Source organism: Narcine bancroftii, chromosome 5 (assembly GCF_036971445.1).
Source record: "Narcine bancroftii isolate sNarBan1 chromosome 5, sNarBan1.hap1, whole genome shotgun sequence".
Taxonomy (NCBI): Eukaryota; Metazoa; Chordata; class Chondrichthyes; order Torpediniformes; family Narcinidae; genus Narcine; species Narcine bancroftii.
In genome coordinates this window covers 27,280,448-27,298,518 of record NC_091473.1, presented here as the reverse complement: position 1 = coordinate 27,298,518, position 18,071 = coordinate 27,280,448, and the positions used below count along the sequence as shown (strand labels likewise).

General features: G+C 38.8%; 1 protein-coding gene across 35 annotated transcripts in view; it reads right to left on the bottom strand.

The window, feature by feature from the left end:
- Nucleotides 1-18,071, bottom strand: part of LOC138763207 (contactin-4-like) — a 2,221,540-nt gene that overhangs the window by 544,274 nt on the left and 1,659,195 nt on the right. For all 35 annotated transcript variants that reach the window (XR_011357395.1, XR_011357394.1, XR_011357396.1 and 32 more), the window contains one exon: nt 3,290-3,493. Coding sequence is in view for 32 of the 35 variants with exons in the window: in XM_069936987.1 (XP_069793088.1) it covers nt 3,290-3,493 (204 nt within the window). In the remaining 3 variants the exon portion in view is untranslated. The remainder of the gene's footprint in view (nt 1-3,289; nt 3,494-18,071) is intronic.

Below are 18,071 nucleotides of genomic sequence, written 5' to 3'. Positions count from 1 at the left end.
CGTCATCTGCAAACTTGCTGATCCAATTTACCACATTATCATCCAGATCCCTGACACAGATGATTCACAACTATGGTCCCAGCACTGATCCCTGAATCACACCACTAGTCACAGGCCTCCAGTGTGAGAAGCAATCATCTACCACTACTTTCTGGCTTCTCCCATCCAGCCATTGTTGAATCCATTTCACTACTTCATCAGGCATACCTAGTGTCTGAACCTTCCTGACTAACCTCCCATTCAGGACTTTGTCAAATACCTTACAAAAGTACATGTAGACAAGTCCAGGATGAACTTTTTCTTCATCAACTTTCATGGTAACCTCCTTGAAAAACTTTATAACATTGGTTAAACATGACCTACCACTCACAAAACAATGTTGACTATCCCGAATCAGTTCCTGGCTATTCAAATAATTATGTATGTTATCTCTTAGAACACATTTCAATAATTTATCTACTACTGGCATCAGGTTCACCAGTCTATAATTTCCAGGGTTACTTTTGGAGCCATTTTTAAACAATGGAACAACATGAGTATCCCTCCAATCTTCCAGCACCACACCCATGGCCAAGAATATTTTAGTTATTTCTGCCAGAGTTCATGCAATTTCTGCATAGCCTCTTCAAGGCCTGAGTGAATATCCTATCAGGCAATAGGGATTTATCCACCCTTATTTGATTTAAGACAGCAAGCACATCTTCTTTAATCTGTACAGTTTCATGATCTCACTGCTTGTTTTCCTTGCATCTTTTAATTCTGAGCCTTTCTCTGAGTTAATTTCTTTGGCTTGGTTTCGCGGACGAAGATTTATGGAGGGGGTAAAAGTCCACGTCAGCTGCAGGCTCGTTTGTGGCTGACAAGTCCGATGCGGGACAGGCAGACACGGTTGCAGCGGCTGCAGGGGAAAAATGGTTGGTTGGAGTTGGGTGTTGGGTTTTTCCTCCTTTGCCTTTTGTCAGTGAGGTGAGCCCACCTCTGAGTTAATACCGATGAGAAAAAAAAATAATTTAAGACCTTTCTTAACTCTTTGAGCTCCACACAAAGCCCAAGGGGACCAATTTTGTCCCTTACTGTCCTTTTGCTCTTAACCTATAGAAACGCTTATGGCTTTACTTCATATTGTCTGCAAAACAACCTCATGTCTTCTTTTAGCCTCCCTCATTTATTTCTTAAGGTTTTTCTTGCATTTTTTATATTCCTCAAGTACATCATTTGCTCCATTTTGCCTACACCTGTTATACACCTCTTCTTCCGAAGCAGATCAACAATATCCCTTGAAACCCAAGGTTATCTATGCCTGCTAACCTTGTCTTTTGATCCTGACAGTAACATACAAATTCTTCACTCTTAAAATTTCCCCTTTCAAGGTCCTCCACTTACCTCGCACATCCTTGCCAGAAAACAACTGGATCCCAATCCACGTATTCATGATCCCATCTCATTCCCTCAAGATTGGTCTTTCTCCATAATTAACTTAAAATTCATGGCCCAAAAATCTCCTCTACACACACGTCTGTTACCTGCCATGTCTTGTTCCCTAATAGGAGCTCCGTATTGCATTTTCTCTAGTTGGCACCTAAAAATATTGAAGCACAAAACTTTTCTGAACACATTTGAAAAATCCAAGCCATCCAGACCTTTTATACTATGGGAGTCTCTGTCAATATGTGGAAAATTAAAATCTCCTACTATCACAACCTTATGTTTCCTGCAGCTGTCTGCTATCTCTACAAATATGATCCTCTAATTCTCGCTGAAATACAACCCCATGAGTGTGGTCATACCTTTCCCATTCTTCAGCTCCACCCATATAACCTCTGCTCTGTCCTGTCTGAGCATAGCTTTGATATTTTCCCTGACGAGCAATGCCACTCCTCCCCCTTTCATCCCCCCCATTCTATCATGTCTAAAGCAGTGGAAACCTGGAACATTCAGCCACCAGTCCTGCCCCTCCTGCAACCATTTCTCTAATGGACACAATGTAATAATTCCTGGTGCCTTTCCTATAATACTCCATCTATTGAAATAGATGCACCTGAGAACATTTCCACCATGTACAACCCTATTGGCTTCTAACTGTGCATGCAGTGTTAACATCATCTTTTCCCTCCTCCACTCCTCTATCTGTTGTGGCACTCTGATTCTCATCCCCAAGAAAACAGAGTTTAAACCCACCAGAGCAGCACGAGCAAACCTTCCCATAAGGATATTCGTCCACTTCCAGTTCAGATACAAACTGTCTTGTCAGAACAGGTCCCACATTCCCTGGAAGAGAGCATCCTGTACCATGTCTTTAACCACTTGTTATGCTGCATTATTCTCCTATTCCTAACCTCACCAGCATGTGGCACAGGTAGCAATCCTGAGATCACAACCCTGGAAATCCTAACCTTCAACCCAGTGCCCAACTGCCTGAACACTTCTTGCAGGACTTCCTCACCCTTCCTACCCATATCATTGGTCCCTATACAGACAACGACATCTGGCTGCACATCCTCCCTCCTGAGAATGCTGTGAACACGATCTGAGATATCTCAGCCCCTGGCACCAGGAAGGCAACATACCATCCAGGATACTTGATCACCTCCACAAAACCTCTTATCTGTCCCCCTATGGAATCCCTAATACTACAGTTTGCCTCTTCTCCTCCTTTCCTTTCTTTGGCACATGACCAGACTCTGTGCCAAAGACCTGATCTCCATGGCTTGTCCCTGGTAGGTTCCCTCCCCCCACCGCATCCAAAATGGTATCCATGTTACTGAGGGGTATGGCCACAGAGGTTCCCTTTCCCTCTCCTGACTGTCACCCATCTACTCTCCTCCTGGCACCTTGGTGTCATTGTGCCTCTATAACTCCTGTGTATCTCCTCTCTGCCTCCTGAATGATCTGTTGTTCATCCAACTCCACTCCAATTCCTTATCTCAGCTTCTCAGGAGCTGCAGCTGGATGCACTTCTCGCAAATGAAGTCATTAGGGATACTGCTGGCTTCCCCGATGACTCACATTTTGTAGATCATCTGATATTCTCTGCAATTCATTATTCATTCTGTTTTTTTGTTTGATGCAGGGAACATGTGAGCTGGGAAAATAAGTTTCCATTTTCATTTTGTTTTTGAAGAAACATAAACCTCATAACATTTTGAGGACTTTGTCATGAGTTTTAAAAGTTGCATGTGTTTTCATTCATTGTGTAATAAATAAAGAGTCATCAAGACAAACAATATCATGTAAAACAGGACCACAAATCAGAATAACATCCACTTTGAGAAATTGATTTGAAACTTACCATCAGTACGTAGCACCAAAGGAGTGGGTGGGCTCATAACTCTCTTATTAGTTACTGTGTTTTCTATCTCACAGATATAGGCACCAACGTCCGAAACCTCCACTTTTGATATGTATAGATTTCCGGTTTTTTGAGACACAAAGCGACGATTGTCTTGTTCCACAAAAGTTGGATATTGATTAAATATCCAAGCATATTTCAGTTCTGAAAGAAAAACAAGGAAATGTTTCACTGTGCCAATACATTTGCTTTATCTGTGAGCATCACACAATCAAAAAAAAGGTGCAGTTTTAAAGTCACAAAAATGAAAAAAAAATCTGGGATAAAAATAATCTTCTGAAACTATTTCTCACATTTTTCTCTGCATTTATCTTTGTTCATTATTTTTAGTCATGTGGGCAAAACCGTTATTATCTTACTGCTTGTACTTCAACATGTTAATTTTCAGTTCGTTGACTAAAATTAAAAATAAAGGGGTTGAAATTTGACTTCTGTTGTGCTTGCAAATGCACTAATTGCCAATTTTCTGATTTGGGTCACAGATGGAACTGCCATCATGCCTGGTTAAGCAGAGAAAAATAAATGGATATCCACTGACATTGTAAAGATTTTTTTTTAAATATCATGGTTTCCAGATGGGTGCAAATACCTGAATTAATCTGTGTCCTTTTAACATCTGCTTTTTTGAAGGACTGTATGATTTAGCTTTGACCTCAAATCTGAGCTTAGGGTTCATGGAGAGGGCAAAGGAAGAGAAATGTAATGAGGGATAAAATAGTCTGGAAAAAGACAACATTCTCTATTGCAAGGATCAAGAGTGCTGAAGGCTGTGTTGCCTGTCTGGTGCCTGGGTTCAGGGCATCTCACAACTTGGAGTCAGAGGGAATAGATCCAGTTTTCTTGGTCCATGTGGGCACCATAACAAGGAAATAAGTTTTGTTGAGGGAATTTGTGCACTGGGCACTGAACTCAAAAGCAAAACCAAAAAGGTAATATGTCTCTTGTAGTTGGATTGCTACAAGATTCATGTGCAAATTGGCATGGGTTCAAAAAGTCCAAAGAGATCAATGCATGGCCCAAAGAGTGGTGCACAAGAAGTGGTTTTGAAATTGTGGCACATCAGCACCAGTATTTGGGAAGGAGGGTACTGTTCCACTGGGACAGCTCCAACTGAACCAAGCTGGAACCAGGGTTCTAGCAAATCACCTTACCAGGGCTGGGGACTGGGCTTTCAATGAAATAAGAGGGAGGGGTGGGTGGGTTGAACAGATGGAAAAATTATGGACAAAGCAAAAGGAAAGGAGAGTGCAGGAGAGGTTACTGAATTCTCCACAATGAAAATAAGATCAAGTTTTAAAAGGAATAAAAATTTAACTCGGGCAAAATGGGTGGTGAATACATGACTGATGGGATGCAATTTTTATGGAAGCAGTGTACAAAACAAGGGAGATTATCTTAAAGTACAGTTGAAAATAGGCAGGTATGACATTGTGGGCATAATAGAGTCATAGCTGGAAGTAGATCACAGCTGGAAGCGAAGACCAAACTTGATCAGAAGGGGACACTAGTTGGGAAGATGATTGAACAGCAACAGCAGAAATTTCTGGGAGAATTTTGAAGATTCAGGATCATTTTATCCCAAAGAAGCAGCAAGCCAAAGGGATGATGACACAATCATAGCTGACGAGTCAAAGAAAGCATTAAAGCAAAAGAGAGGATGTATCATATTATAAAAACTAACAAGCAGCAAGAGGATTTAGAAGCTTTTGAAAACCACCAGAAAGCAAATAAAAAAGCAATAAGGGGAGAAAAAGATAAAATATAAATGAGAGCTAGCAAATAAAATGACAGAGGTGACCAAACATTTTTTTTTTTAGTTATTTAATGAATAAAAGAGCGGGAAGAGTGGATAATAGACTGCCAAAAAAATTACACAGCAGGGGTAGAAATGGGGAACAAAGAAACAACAGATATATTAAATAAGTATGTTGTGTCAGTTTTCACTGTGAAAGACACCTATGAAATTGCATAAATTTGAGAGAGCCAAGGGGCAGAAGATTGTGTTTGGGAAGATGAAGAGTCTGAAGGTAGAAGTCACATGGATTGGATGGACTTTATCCAAGGTTTCTGAAAGAGCTATCAGAAGAGATTGTTGAGCCATTCAAGAATCTCAAGAATGGTTTGGGAAGACTTGATAATTCCAAATGTCACTCCACTTTTTGAGATGCGAGAGGCAAAATTATTGACCACTGAGACCGACTTCTGTGGTTGGTGAGATTTTGGAGTCCATTCTGAAGAATGAGGTTTCGAGGTACTTCTTCAGGACCGAAGTCCTCCAGGGAAGATCTTGCCTGATCAATCTGATGCATTGATGAATCAGAATAGTCAAAGGAGAGTCAGTGGATGTTGTTCACTTGGATTTTCAGAAGAGTTCTAACAAGGTGCCACACATGAGGGTGCAAAACAGGATGGGAGCCCATCGTATTACAGGAAAGATACAAGCATGGACAGAAGAGTGGTTGACTGACAACAGGCAAAGAGTGGCAATAACGGGAGTCTTTTGTAGTTTGCTGCCAGTGACAAGTGGTGTTCTGCAGAGGTCAGTGTTGGGTCCACTATTTTTCCACATAAAATGTAATCAATTTGCATGAAAAAACTGCAGGCTATGAGGCAATGATACAAAGATCTTGGGAATAAGCAAAAATGTGGCAGATGGAATGTAGCTAATGAAAGGGCATGGTTGTGCACTTTGATAGAATGAATAAATAGACTTTTTAACCCCCCAAAGGAAGACAAAATTCAGAAAGTGAGGTCTCAAATAACTTGGGAGTTCATTTTACAGGATTTCCAAAAGGTTAATTTGCAGGTTGAGATGGTAATAAGGAAGATAAATGTTAGCAGTCATTTTGAGAAGACTCAAATTTAAAAGGAAGGATGCAATACTATTCATAAGCCATTTGTCAGAGCATAGTTGAAGTATTGTGAGCAGTTTTGGGCTCCACATCTAAGGAAGGTTATGCTGATGTTGGACATGCTCCAGAGGAGATTAATGAATAGATCCCGGGGTTGAGAGGTTAACTTATGATGTGTATTTGATGGCCCTGGGCCTGTATTCACTGGAATTTGGAGAATGAGGAGGGATCTCATTGAAGTCAACCAAATATTACAAGGCCTGGATAGAGTGGATATGGATAAAATTTCAATAGTAGGAGAGCCTTGGGTGAGAGGCCACAATCTCAGAATAAAAGATGCACCCTTTGAACAGAGCTAGAGAGGAACTTCTTTAGTTAGAGGGTGATAAATCTGTGGTATTCATTTTCACAGATTGCTATGGATACCAAGGCAATGGAAGTTTCTATTTTCTTGATTCATAAGGGTATCAAAGGTTATGGGGTGAAGGCAGGAAAACTGAGTTGAGAGGAATGGGAAAGGAATGGGCCAAAATGGCCTAATTCTGTTCCTAATCTTGTGCTTTTTGGAAAAGTAACAGTAATAAAAGCCTCATGTATTGTTGTCACAATGGCATAGATGAAAATACAATGGACTATGATAATTATAGCCAGAATTTGGAAGTATGCATCAGTTGAAGCTCCAGAGTATTGGAGCACAACACAATGTAGTTTCACTAGGAACCTGACTGAACACAAGGTGCATGAATGGAATTTATCTGAGCTCAGAAAATTTAATGTACACAAAAACTGGAGGAAACTGTAACATTGTATTGCTTGGTTGACATATTGAAAGTTCAAAAAAATAAACTGTGGCTATTCTAAGGGACAGACCACAGTTTGTAAGATGAGGAGGCATGATATAAAGCACAACTCAGCCTGGTTACTTCAAATTAGGACCAAGATAAAGAAAATGCCCACGTGAACAGAGAATAGAACTGCACAGTATGCACCCTTTGGCGACCTCCATAATAATTGTATAATTTTGCTGACCTATATAAACCTACTCTACATTAATCACAGCCCATAATCGTCCATCAGCCTCGACTACCATACCCAGCAATGCATTCAAGCCAGCTACCACTCTGTATAAAAAAAATCTACCACTGATCTCTCCTCTCAACATTCCTCAATTCATCTAAAATGGATGTCCGCTAGTATTGGCCTAGAAAACGAGTGTTGGCTGTTCACCCATTATTTACCTCTATTAAGGTGCCTCTCATCCTTCATTGTTCCAAAGGAAAAAGCCCAAGCTCACTAAACATTATACGTACTTTAATCAAGGCAGCATCCTGGTAAATCTCCTTCGCACTCTCTCTAAATTTTGACATTCTTCATATAATGAGGCAATCAGAACTGAACACAATATCCTGTGTGGTCTAACCAGAGTTTTATAAAGCTACACCATTAACTTGTGGATCCTAAACTTAATCCCCGATCAATGAAGACCAGCACACCTTCTTAAACATCCTTTCTACTTTCTCAGCAGCCTTGAGGGTTTCTATCGACTTGGACCCCAAAAGTTATTTTGCAAGAAATCCTGCCATTAACCATACAGTCTGCTTCCAAGTTCAATCTCCAAAGTACATCACTTCACACCATTTGCTACTTCTCTGCCCAACTCTGCATCCTGTCCCATCGATGTCCTGTGGCTACAATAATTTTTATGACCCTGCTGAATATTTTATAATATTTCTAGAACAAAGTGTTAATCCTACACATCTTTAGTTATATAGTTTAGCCTATTCTCTTTTTTTTTGAAACAGTGGAATGACCTCAACATTCATCCAGTCCATCACCACCTTGCTTTTAAGGAATGACCATTGGAAAATTGAATGTTGGATCTGCGTTTGATCTGCTCTTGATTCTTTTACCCAGGTGTGGTGAAATATGATTTACTGAGATTCTAAATCCTCTCATGACATAATTTATAAGTCTTACATTCTTGAGATAGAAGATTTTAATATCCAAATTTAACCATCCATCTTTCCCCTCTCTCTTGATTGTAAAATTGCAGATAAATTGATATGCAGGTTATTTTCACTACATGAGCTCCAATTTCCTCCCTGTTAAACTGCTGCTTAATTATAAATTGAGTACCACATTAACATTTTTTAAAAATATTTAGAGAAACAGCATGGTAACAGGTCCTATGGGCCCACACTGTCCAAATACACCCATGTGACAAATTAATACCTTCTCTGGAAGAGACAAAATACATTTAACCTAATTTTTTTTTTTTTGCAGTTTTGTACATTTTTTAGCAAAATTTCTAGACAAGTAGAATGAAAGACAAACAAAAAAAGGAATTCATCTCTCTGAAGCAGGTCTAATCAATTATTCAAACCCATTCAAATAAGATATGTTTCATGAATTTGAGATGTTATGCTATGCTTGGCATTGAGATTTGTCTGTTTACAAGAGAGTGATAAGGAATATAGATAGAAGGAAAGTCAGTGAGGTGGTGGAAAAGATGAAAATAGATGAAGGAATGCTTTCATCCCCTGGTTATTTACATTTGTAATATGAGAAGGTTTTATTCCACGCTATTTCTGGTTCAAAAAAACTGCATTCACAATTTCATTGGAACATAAATCTGTTGAAAGCTTCCCACTTCTACAGTTAAACAAGAAAATCTGCAGATTCTGGAGTTAAATGCAATACACAAATTTTCTGGAGAAGCTCAGCAGTTCATACAGCATCCATAGGAAGTCAAGGGTAACCAAAGTATCTCTCGGTTAAATGCCTATTATAAGAAACTAGCAAAAGCATTGGCTTATAGATTAAGACAATATCTACCAAGACTGATAGACAAGGTAGGATTTGTTAAAGGAAGCCATCCCTCAAATAGTCTTGGAAAATCATTTAATATAATAAACATAGCAAAATTCAAATGGAATCCAAGCATTACAGTCTCCCTGGATACAGAAAATACATTTGACCATTTGGAATGGTCCTTTCTATTTAAAATACTGGAAAAAATTGGTACAGTCAGAACATTTATAAACTGGATAAAAACTTTATATCATAAACCACAAAGTAAAATTATAGCCAATAATCAAATGTCAGCAGTGTTTCCCTCGAGTAAATCGAATAGACAGGGATGCCCTCTATCCCCAGCACTTTTTATTTTAGTGATTGAACTACTGGTAGAGATAATAAGAAGGGATTCGGATATAAAGAGCTTGAAAGTGGGACAAGAAGAACACAAAATTAGCCTATTTTCTGATGATGTGCTACTATATCTATCAGACCTGGCTAATTTTTTGGAAAATTTACAGGGAACACAAGAAAAATAAGGAAGGATATCTGGTTTTAAAATAAATATTGACAAAAGCAAGACAATGCCAATGACACATTTTGAATATGAAAGATACCCAAAAGGAAGTAAATTTAAATCAAATATGGATGGAATAAAATATCTTTGAATAGCAACTGACAACAAATTACAAAAACTGTACAAATTAACTTATGTTCCTCTTTTTTGGAAGATAGAAGAAGACCTGCAGAAATGGAGAGATTTACTGATTTCTCTTGTGGGAAGGATTAATTGTATCAAAATGAAAGCAATGCCAAGACTGCAGAATCTTTTTCAATCACTGCCTATTCCATTACCTAAACATTTCTTTAAATTATTAAACAATCATATTAGATAGTCCCTATGGGATAACAAGGTACCAAGAATCACACTGAAAAAACAGACATGGGACTACAGGTTGGAAGGACTTCCAGATTTAAAAAAAAATACTACCTAGCTATGCAGGCTAGATTTCTCACAGTGTTCTTTGTGGAAGTCAGCCCCAGAATTGGATTCAGATGGGAATACACTCAAATGGGGGAGAAATCAAAGGATTTTATCTATAAATGGAGTGTAAAATTTCTAGAAAAAAAGACAGATAATCCCATACTAATACATATGATCAGAACAAGGCAAGAATGTAATGAATGTATAAGAAAAAAAATAGGGATATCAATAAAAGCACCATTGTGTAAAAATGTGTTATTGCCAATGAACATGGGCAATAGAATATTAAATTTGTGGTAATTACAAAGGCAGAAGATATATTAAAGACAATGAAAACACAAACACAGAGTGGCCAATGAGACCTTATTTTGTTTTCTCCAGCTTAGATTGTTCTTTAGAGAAAGATGGGGACCAACATTGACCCACCTGAAATTAGTTAAATCGAACTAACGGTCTGAATGGGGAATACACCGAAATTTATAACAAAAATGCACTATATTCTCCAGAGCAAAAGTACAAAACCAGTGTTGCAGAGGTCATGACGGGTGTGGTGATTTCAGAAAGATGCTGGTCAGATTGGTGTAAGGACAGCACAACATCAATTATAAATGCGAAATATGGATTGGGTCAATCATTTTTTTTTAAACACCAATTAGATCTTACCCCACAGAAGTTACGTTGATCAAAAGCAGAAATATCAGAGATGTGTTTCAGGTGCGGGGCTGAGACAGGAACTTCTCTGCATGTTATGTGGTCATGCATGAAGGTGAGGCCATTTTACCAAGATATCACAGAAAAATTAACCAGAATATCAAGAGTGGCCTTCACAGGCAATCCAGAATGATATCTACAAGATAATTTTTATGGAAATAAGCAACAAATTGAATAACTGTTAAATCTCATTTATGAAATTATCACTGGCAGGAGCAAAAAAAAAAATAGTGATCACTTGGAAGTCCGACTCCCCTCTACTTATTGCATGATAAACTGTGGAAATGAACAGCTGTATAACTATGGGGAAAAAATACATTTAAAGAATAAACATGACACTTTTGTAAAGATCTGACAGCCATACCTGGACCGTATAGGGGCCTAAATTAAAAAAATGGACTATAACTGTTACTATATATCCAAGCGTGATTTTCCCCAGAGTATTTTATATACATGTATTTAAAAGGTATGCGAGCTCTGACGGTGTGCAGATCTGTGCGTATGCAAAGGGGAGGGAGGGAGGGACTGTTTTGTTTTTGTTGTTTGTAAGAAATGTTTAATATATTGTGATAGTGAAAATTTTATGATGTATATTTTTGGAAAAAATGAAATATTCTAAAAATGGGGTTAACCAAGTTTGAGCATCTTTGTTCAGTCTGCTACAACAACAAGGACCTCCTAGTCACCAACCATTATAATTGCACCCACCATTGCCACACCAATATTTCTGTCAATGGCAATGAATATGGAGCAAAAATATGATCAGGAAAGTCAAATAACTAATTCTGTCTTCCATTAATGGTTCCCTCTGGATTCATAATTGTTAAGCCATTGAAACTGAAGCCAGGCATGCATGCCATGGAACATAAAAGACCTGATCTCAATTAATTTGCAATCATCCTTGGGGCAAAAATCATTTGCAAAGTTAGTGGCTAGAAAAGAGAACATTTGGCCAGATGCTTTTGAGCTCGAGGTTAACGGAGGTATCAGCAATGTAGTTTGCAGGAAAAATAAACCCTTGTGGTTTTGTCTCACATGCACATGATAATTACAACTCTTTTTATTCCCTCCCCAACAAGTAAGAAATGGATAGCACACAAAAGAAAATCTTGAATCATTTACACCTTGACGTGAATGTTCAAATGGTTAACGTCACTCAGTTGAAATCACGAACTATATCTACAGGGGATAAAAAAGCTGAGCAGAAAATATACATCAAATAAATATTTTTGTGTACGTAAACTACTCAAATTATTGCAGCTTTCACAAAAGGAAATAAGCAGAGAAGTGACAATAATTGATGAGTAAATTGAATTTTAAGAATGTAAAGCTTGTTAAATGTACATTTGATAGAAATTACAAAGAGTCCTGAAAGTTAACTACACAAATGTAACATTTTTTTCATCTAGCCCATAACTCTTTCACCTTAAAAGAGGAAAATTGGTGATTTCTTGGTGCAGTCAATTATGTTATCTATGAAAATTAAATTATTGTTTATAAGTAAATATGAAGATAGACAAACCAATTCAATGAAATGCACTCTAAATTAATGATGTAAATATGTCTGTGTTGTACCAGTTGTTATAAAAGCTCATTGCATAATCGAATAAATAAAAGATTTTGACACCAAAACACAAAAAACAATTTGCCAATCAGCCTCTGTTGCTTTTATATTGGCCTGCTGTTAGGGGATTAGCAACATCATCCTCTCAAGTTAACATTTTATTCAATGTTTTATCTATAGCCCCTTTCATATTTGCAAGTGGTCCTAGAAATTAATGGCCAATCGGCCTTTAAAGTGTTGGGTGTGAAAGGAAAATCTTCTCTATGCCGGTGTCAGATGATGTCATCTCATGTTGGGGATTGATGGCCTCGACCCCGTACAATCCCCAGCATCTGTAGACACCAGCATTGCAATCAGGCAAGTGGAGAATGGGCAATTGCATTGGGTTTCTGTATGAGTGCAGGAAAATGAAGGAACAAATGATTAAAATGAAGGTATAAACTTTGTCATGGGAAAGTTGCAGCGAGAAAGAGAGGAGAAATAAATAGCAATAGCGAACAATTTTTAAACAGTGTGGGAAAGTTTGTAGCACTAAAGTGAATAATTTATAAAGAACGTGGAGAAATAAAAACAATGACTTCCCAGAATACAGTGTGTCAGAGAAACCCCCTTCATGAGTGCTACATGCATGCAACCATGCACACAGCTCTTTCTCAGCCGCATGAAATTCTAGGAGGGCAGGACCGCCTTCGCTTTTTCCCACCATTTTTATAAATTGCACATGATAGCCCTATCAACCTTTCCACACTTTGTGAATTGTATGTGATAGTACTACCGACATTCCCACACTGTATAAATTGTGCCCAATCGCTCTACCAACTTTCCCATGCTGTTTAAAAATTGTCTGCTATTTCTAGGACTTTCATTCAGTCCCTTATAAAGGTTTATATAGGTTGGCACAACAACAACATGAGCTGAAGGATTCATACTGTGCTGTACATAAAGCTTTCTTTCTTTGGCTTGGCTTCGCGGACGAAGATTTATGGAGGGGGTAAAAGTCCACGTCAGCTGCAGGCTCGTTTGTGGCTGACAAGTCCGATGCGGGACAGGCAGACACGGTTGCAGCGGCTGCAGGGGAAAATTGGTTGGTTGGGGTTGGGTGTTGGGTTTTTCCTCCTTTGCCTTTTGTCAGTGAGGTGGGCTCTGCGGTCTTCTTCAAAGGAGGTTGCTGCCCGCCAAACTTTATTATGTTATAATTAGACATGATTAATTTTGTTCAAATATAAGATCATAATAAATTGATCAGGATTTAGGGCAGGTCCACCATCACTCAATGAGTCATGATGTTACCAGTAGAAGGTAGAACAGTCCTAACCCTGGGAATGGCTCCTTGCAAGTGTGAAAGCATTTAGTGTCCCAGTTAGGAGTGGTCAAGTATGAAAAGCCAAACCCCCATTCCTATCCCAGGACACTGAACGGCTGATTTTGTGGGACACAAGTGTAAAAGGGACTATTGTAACTGTTTTAGTGACTACTCCTCAGAGTCTAGCTGAGATTAGGAATTCAGTGCCTTTGGAATTCACTAGCCTCTTTTAAACTGCAGCACCTAGGTTACCCTCCTGGGACCAAGATGCAATTACTGGGGCAAAGGTGCGGAAGCACATTTAAATTTGCAAGGGATATACCCATTAAATCAACCCAGTGATTTAAGGGTGATCCCATCCCCATAATAACGTGTCACATACTCACCAGAAGTACTGCCAGATGTTTGGATGCTGGCAGACCAGTGATGCACACACGCAAGAGCTGACATCACCGGAATAAGCAGGTCATCAATTTTGGTTTGCAAATCGCCTGTGGACGTGACCTAAGTATTATTCCACAGAGTGATTTGCTAATTGTGTTTCATTGTTCTACTTTAACTATTGACACAGCTATATGAATGTTTGTCATCAAGCTCCACATTGCTACCATGACAATTTGCACCAATTTAGAACAGGCTTTTCACAATCTAAAGGCAAAAGGAACAATGCAGGCATCATCAAACCGATGTTGGCATTTTCAAAAGCTTGTCTGCAACAGGAAACTCTGATTGTGGTTAGAAAGTGGACAAGCCTTTTAATAAAAATACTTTAAAGTTTTCATACATGTAGCATATATAGTCTATCCACATCCATCATTTGAATACAAATTGATAATGACTACGAAACAAATATATACCCACTACCCTTAAAAACTAAAAACCTCCCTAACCCCAACCGCCACAATGCAAATCAATCATTACTTATACATGTTAAATAGCATATGATACCATATTAAAGAAGAAAAAGAATGATAAAATTGTTGGATTATACTGAGGCAAGTTAGGGAGCAGAGAGGACTTCATTATCAAGTATTATCTGTCCTATCTGGCGAGGTCATAGGGAATGGTGATTAGAAAAGAATAAAACTAACCCACAATACCTATATTACGTATCTATGGGCTCCATGTTTATAAATATTTATTATATTTATTTCTCAAATTATATGTATTTTTTTCCAGTGGAATGGACTTTTGTATTTCCGCAAGATAACCAGTCCCAGTTAACTTCCAGGTAACTGCAATACATTTTCTTGGCAGTGTCAATACTATTTTCACAAACTTTCATTGAGTAGGTGAAAGGACCAGTTTAGGATTAGTTCCCTCAACAATCCTTAAAAAAAATAAATCAGGATTTTGTGGATATGAAATATTAGTGATTTGTTCTGACATTTCCCCTACTTTTACCCAAAATGGTCTTACCTTTGGACACATCCATGTGGAATACAGAAAAGTAACATCTCTGTACCACACCTAAAACACTTATTTGATGCCTGATTTTATTTTATGAAGCTTGCGCAGTGTGATATATAATTGACATTAAAAATTAACTGTACTAGTTTTTATTGCATGTTAATGGTCTTCAAAATGACATCCATCCATAATTACTCATCATTTAATATTCAGCTCCTCTTCCCATTTCTATTTAGATTTATATTGTCTCAATTTACATATTGCTCTGTAATAAAAGGTACATTGCAGAGGTAAATTTCTGTACTGGCACTCATCGGACAAGAGTTTCCACTTCACTACATGGCGGTAATAAACTTTCCAGTCCCAGTTATTTCTTAAGAATCGCTTTATTTGAAAGTAACAAAAAAAAGCATATTTCTAGATATTCCATATTCATCCCTCAAGTGAATAAAATACATTAATTGAGCTTGTTCATAATAATCATCGATTAGTTTAATTCTTTTATTAGACCACTGTTTCAAAAATTTATTGTCTTAGGAAAAAGATATCAAGCTGTTCTGGAACAGAGCTGTGTACGATATTATACCCCACTTTGTCCCAATTTCCCCATCTATCTTACCCAAGACCAAACTTGACAGGAATAAGGGATTTCGGAACATAAAATGAAACAAGCGCTTTATTTTAAGTGAAACGTTATGTGCTATAATCCTTCACATCTCAAGACTACCAAAATTATACAGCATGTACTTAAATTTAGACATGCAGTACTGTAGCAAGTTGTTCTGGCATATGAGCCTGTGTCATGCAAATATTCCAATGAACCTATAGTCCCCATATATTTTAAAGGGTAAGAGGAAACCAGAGCACCCAGAAGAAACACACACAGAATGTACAGACTTGCACTCAATGTCATCAAAACAAAGGAGCTGATTTTTGATCAGAAAGGGAAAACCAGAAGTATATGATAGTGTCATTGGGTGATCAGAGGTGGAGTGGGTAAACAAAACCAAGTCCTTCGGAGTCACTATCTCGGAGGATCTTTCCTAGACCAAACACACTAAAGGAATCATTAAGAAAGAATGACAGCACTTCTACTTTCTCAATATTTTGTGAAGGTTTGGACTGCCACCAGAAACTCTGGAAAATTTCTATAGAATTGTGGTGGAAAATGTGCTGACTGGGTGCTTCATGATCTGGATGGGGACACCAATACCCCTGAGTGTAAAGCCCTCCAAAAGATAGTGGACACAGCCCTGGATATCACAGACAATACCCTCCCCAGTATTGAGTACATCTACAATGAACACTGCCATCAGAGTGCAGCAGCATTCCATCAAGCATCCACACCACCCAGCACACACACTGTTCTCAGTGCTGCCATCAGGAAAGAGGTACAAGTGCCACAAGACTCTAACCATAAGGTTCAGAAACAGCTGCGACCCCTCCACCATCAGATTAATTTAAGGACTCTTACTTGTGAACTTCATTGATTTTTTAAAAAATTCTCTCTGTATTGCACAGTTTGTTTACATTCAATATTTGTTCACAGTTTTTTGCAATACCAATAAGTGTCTTGCCTGCAGAAAAAAATGATTTCAGGGTTTGATGTGACATCATGCATGTACTCTGACAATAAATCTGAAATTTGAGCTCCTTACAGATGGCACGTGATTAGAATCCGCGTCACTGGTGTTGTCGTAGCGGTGGGCTAACTGTAACACCCATATAATTGTCAATCTACAAAATAGTAATGCTCAGTCCTGTTTTGCGGAAACTGCCAAAATGTTTGGCCTGGAAGTCAGCCTGAAGAAAACGGAGGTCCTCCATCAGCCAGCTCCCCATCATGACTACCAGCCCCCCCACATCTCCATCGGGCACACAAAACTCAAAACGGTCAACCAGTTTACCTATCTCGGCTGTACCATTTCATCGGATGCAAGGATCGACAATGAGATAGACAACAGACTCGCCAAGGCAAATAGCGCCTTTGGAAGACTACACAAAAGAGTCTGGAAAAACAACCAACTGAAAAACCTCACAAAGATTAGCGTATACAGAGCCGTTGTCATACCCACACTCCTATTCGGCTCCAAATCATGGGTCCTCTACCGGCATCACCTACGGCTCCTAGAACGCTTCCACCAGCGTTGTCTCCGCTCCATCCTCAACATTCATTGGAGCGACTTCATCCCTAACATCAAAGTACTCGATATGGCAGAGGCCGACAGCATCGAATCCACGCTGCTGAAGATCAAACTGTGCTGGTTAGGTCACGTCTCCAGAATGGAGGACCATCGCCTTCCCAAGATCGTGTTATATGGCGAGCTCTCCACTGGCCACCGTGACAGAGGTGCACCAAAGAAGAGGTACAAGGACTGCCTAAATAAATCTCATTGTGCCTGCCACATTAACCACCGCCAATGGGCTGATATCACCTCAAACCGTGCATCTTGGTACCTCACTGTTCGGCGGGCAGCAACCTCCTTTGAAGAAGACCGCAGAGCCCACCTCACTGACAAAAGACAGAGGAAAAACCCAACACCCAACCCCAACCAACCAATTTTCCCCTGCAACCGCTGCAACTGTGTCTGCCTGTCCCGCATCGGACTTGTCAGCCACAAACGAGCCTGCAGCTGACGAGGACATTACCCCTCCATAAATCTTCGTCTGTGAAGCCAAGCCAAAGAGAAGAAGAGAATGCTCAGTGATTTTTAAAAATGCTATTATCCTTAGGGATAGTAACATGTTGACAGAAAATAAGTTCTCAGTATTTTTTGATTCAAAGAAAAAGGGGTGAAGATGTAATAGCCACACTCCAATCAAGATACAACAAGTACAACCAAAACAGACTTTATTCGAGTCATGCTGGCAGGAATGAACAGTATTTAATGTGTGTTGACAAGATCACCTCACTAATCCAAGTGGATCTCATTCAAAGAACTCAGTGAGAAGGTACAATATATATATTTTTTGACTCTTGTGCATTTTATTTTTTTTACATTTCTTTCTTTGTTTATGTGTACGTATCTTTTTAATTTTTTTTTTAATTTTTCACACTATGAACCATATTAATCAAATAATTTAATACATACAGACATTTC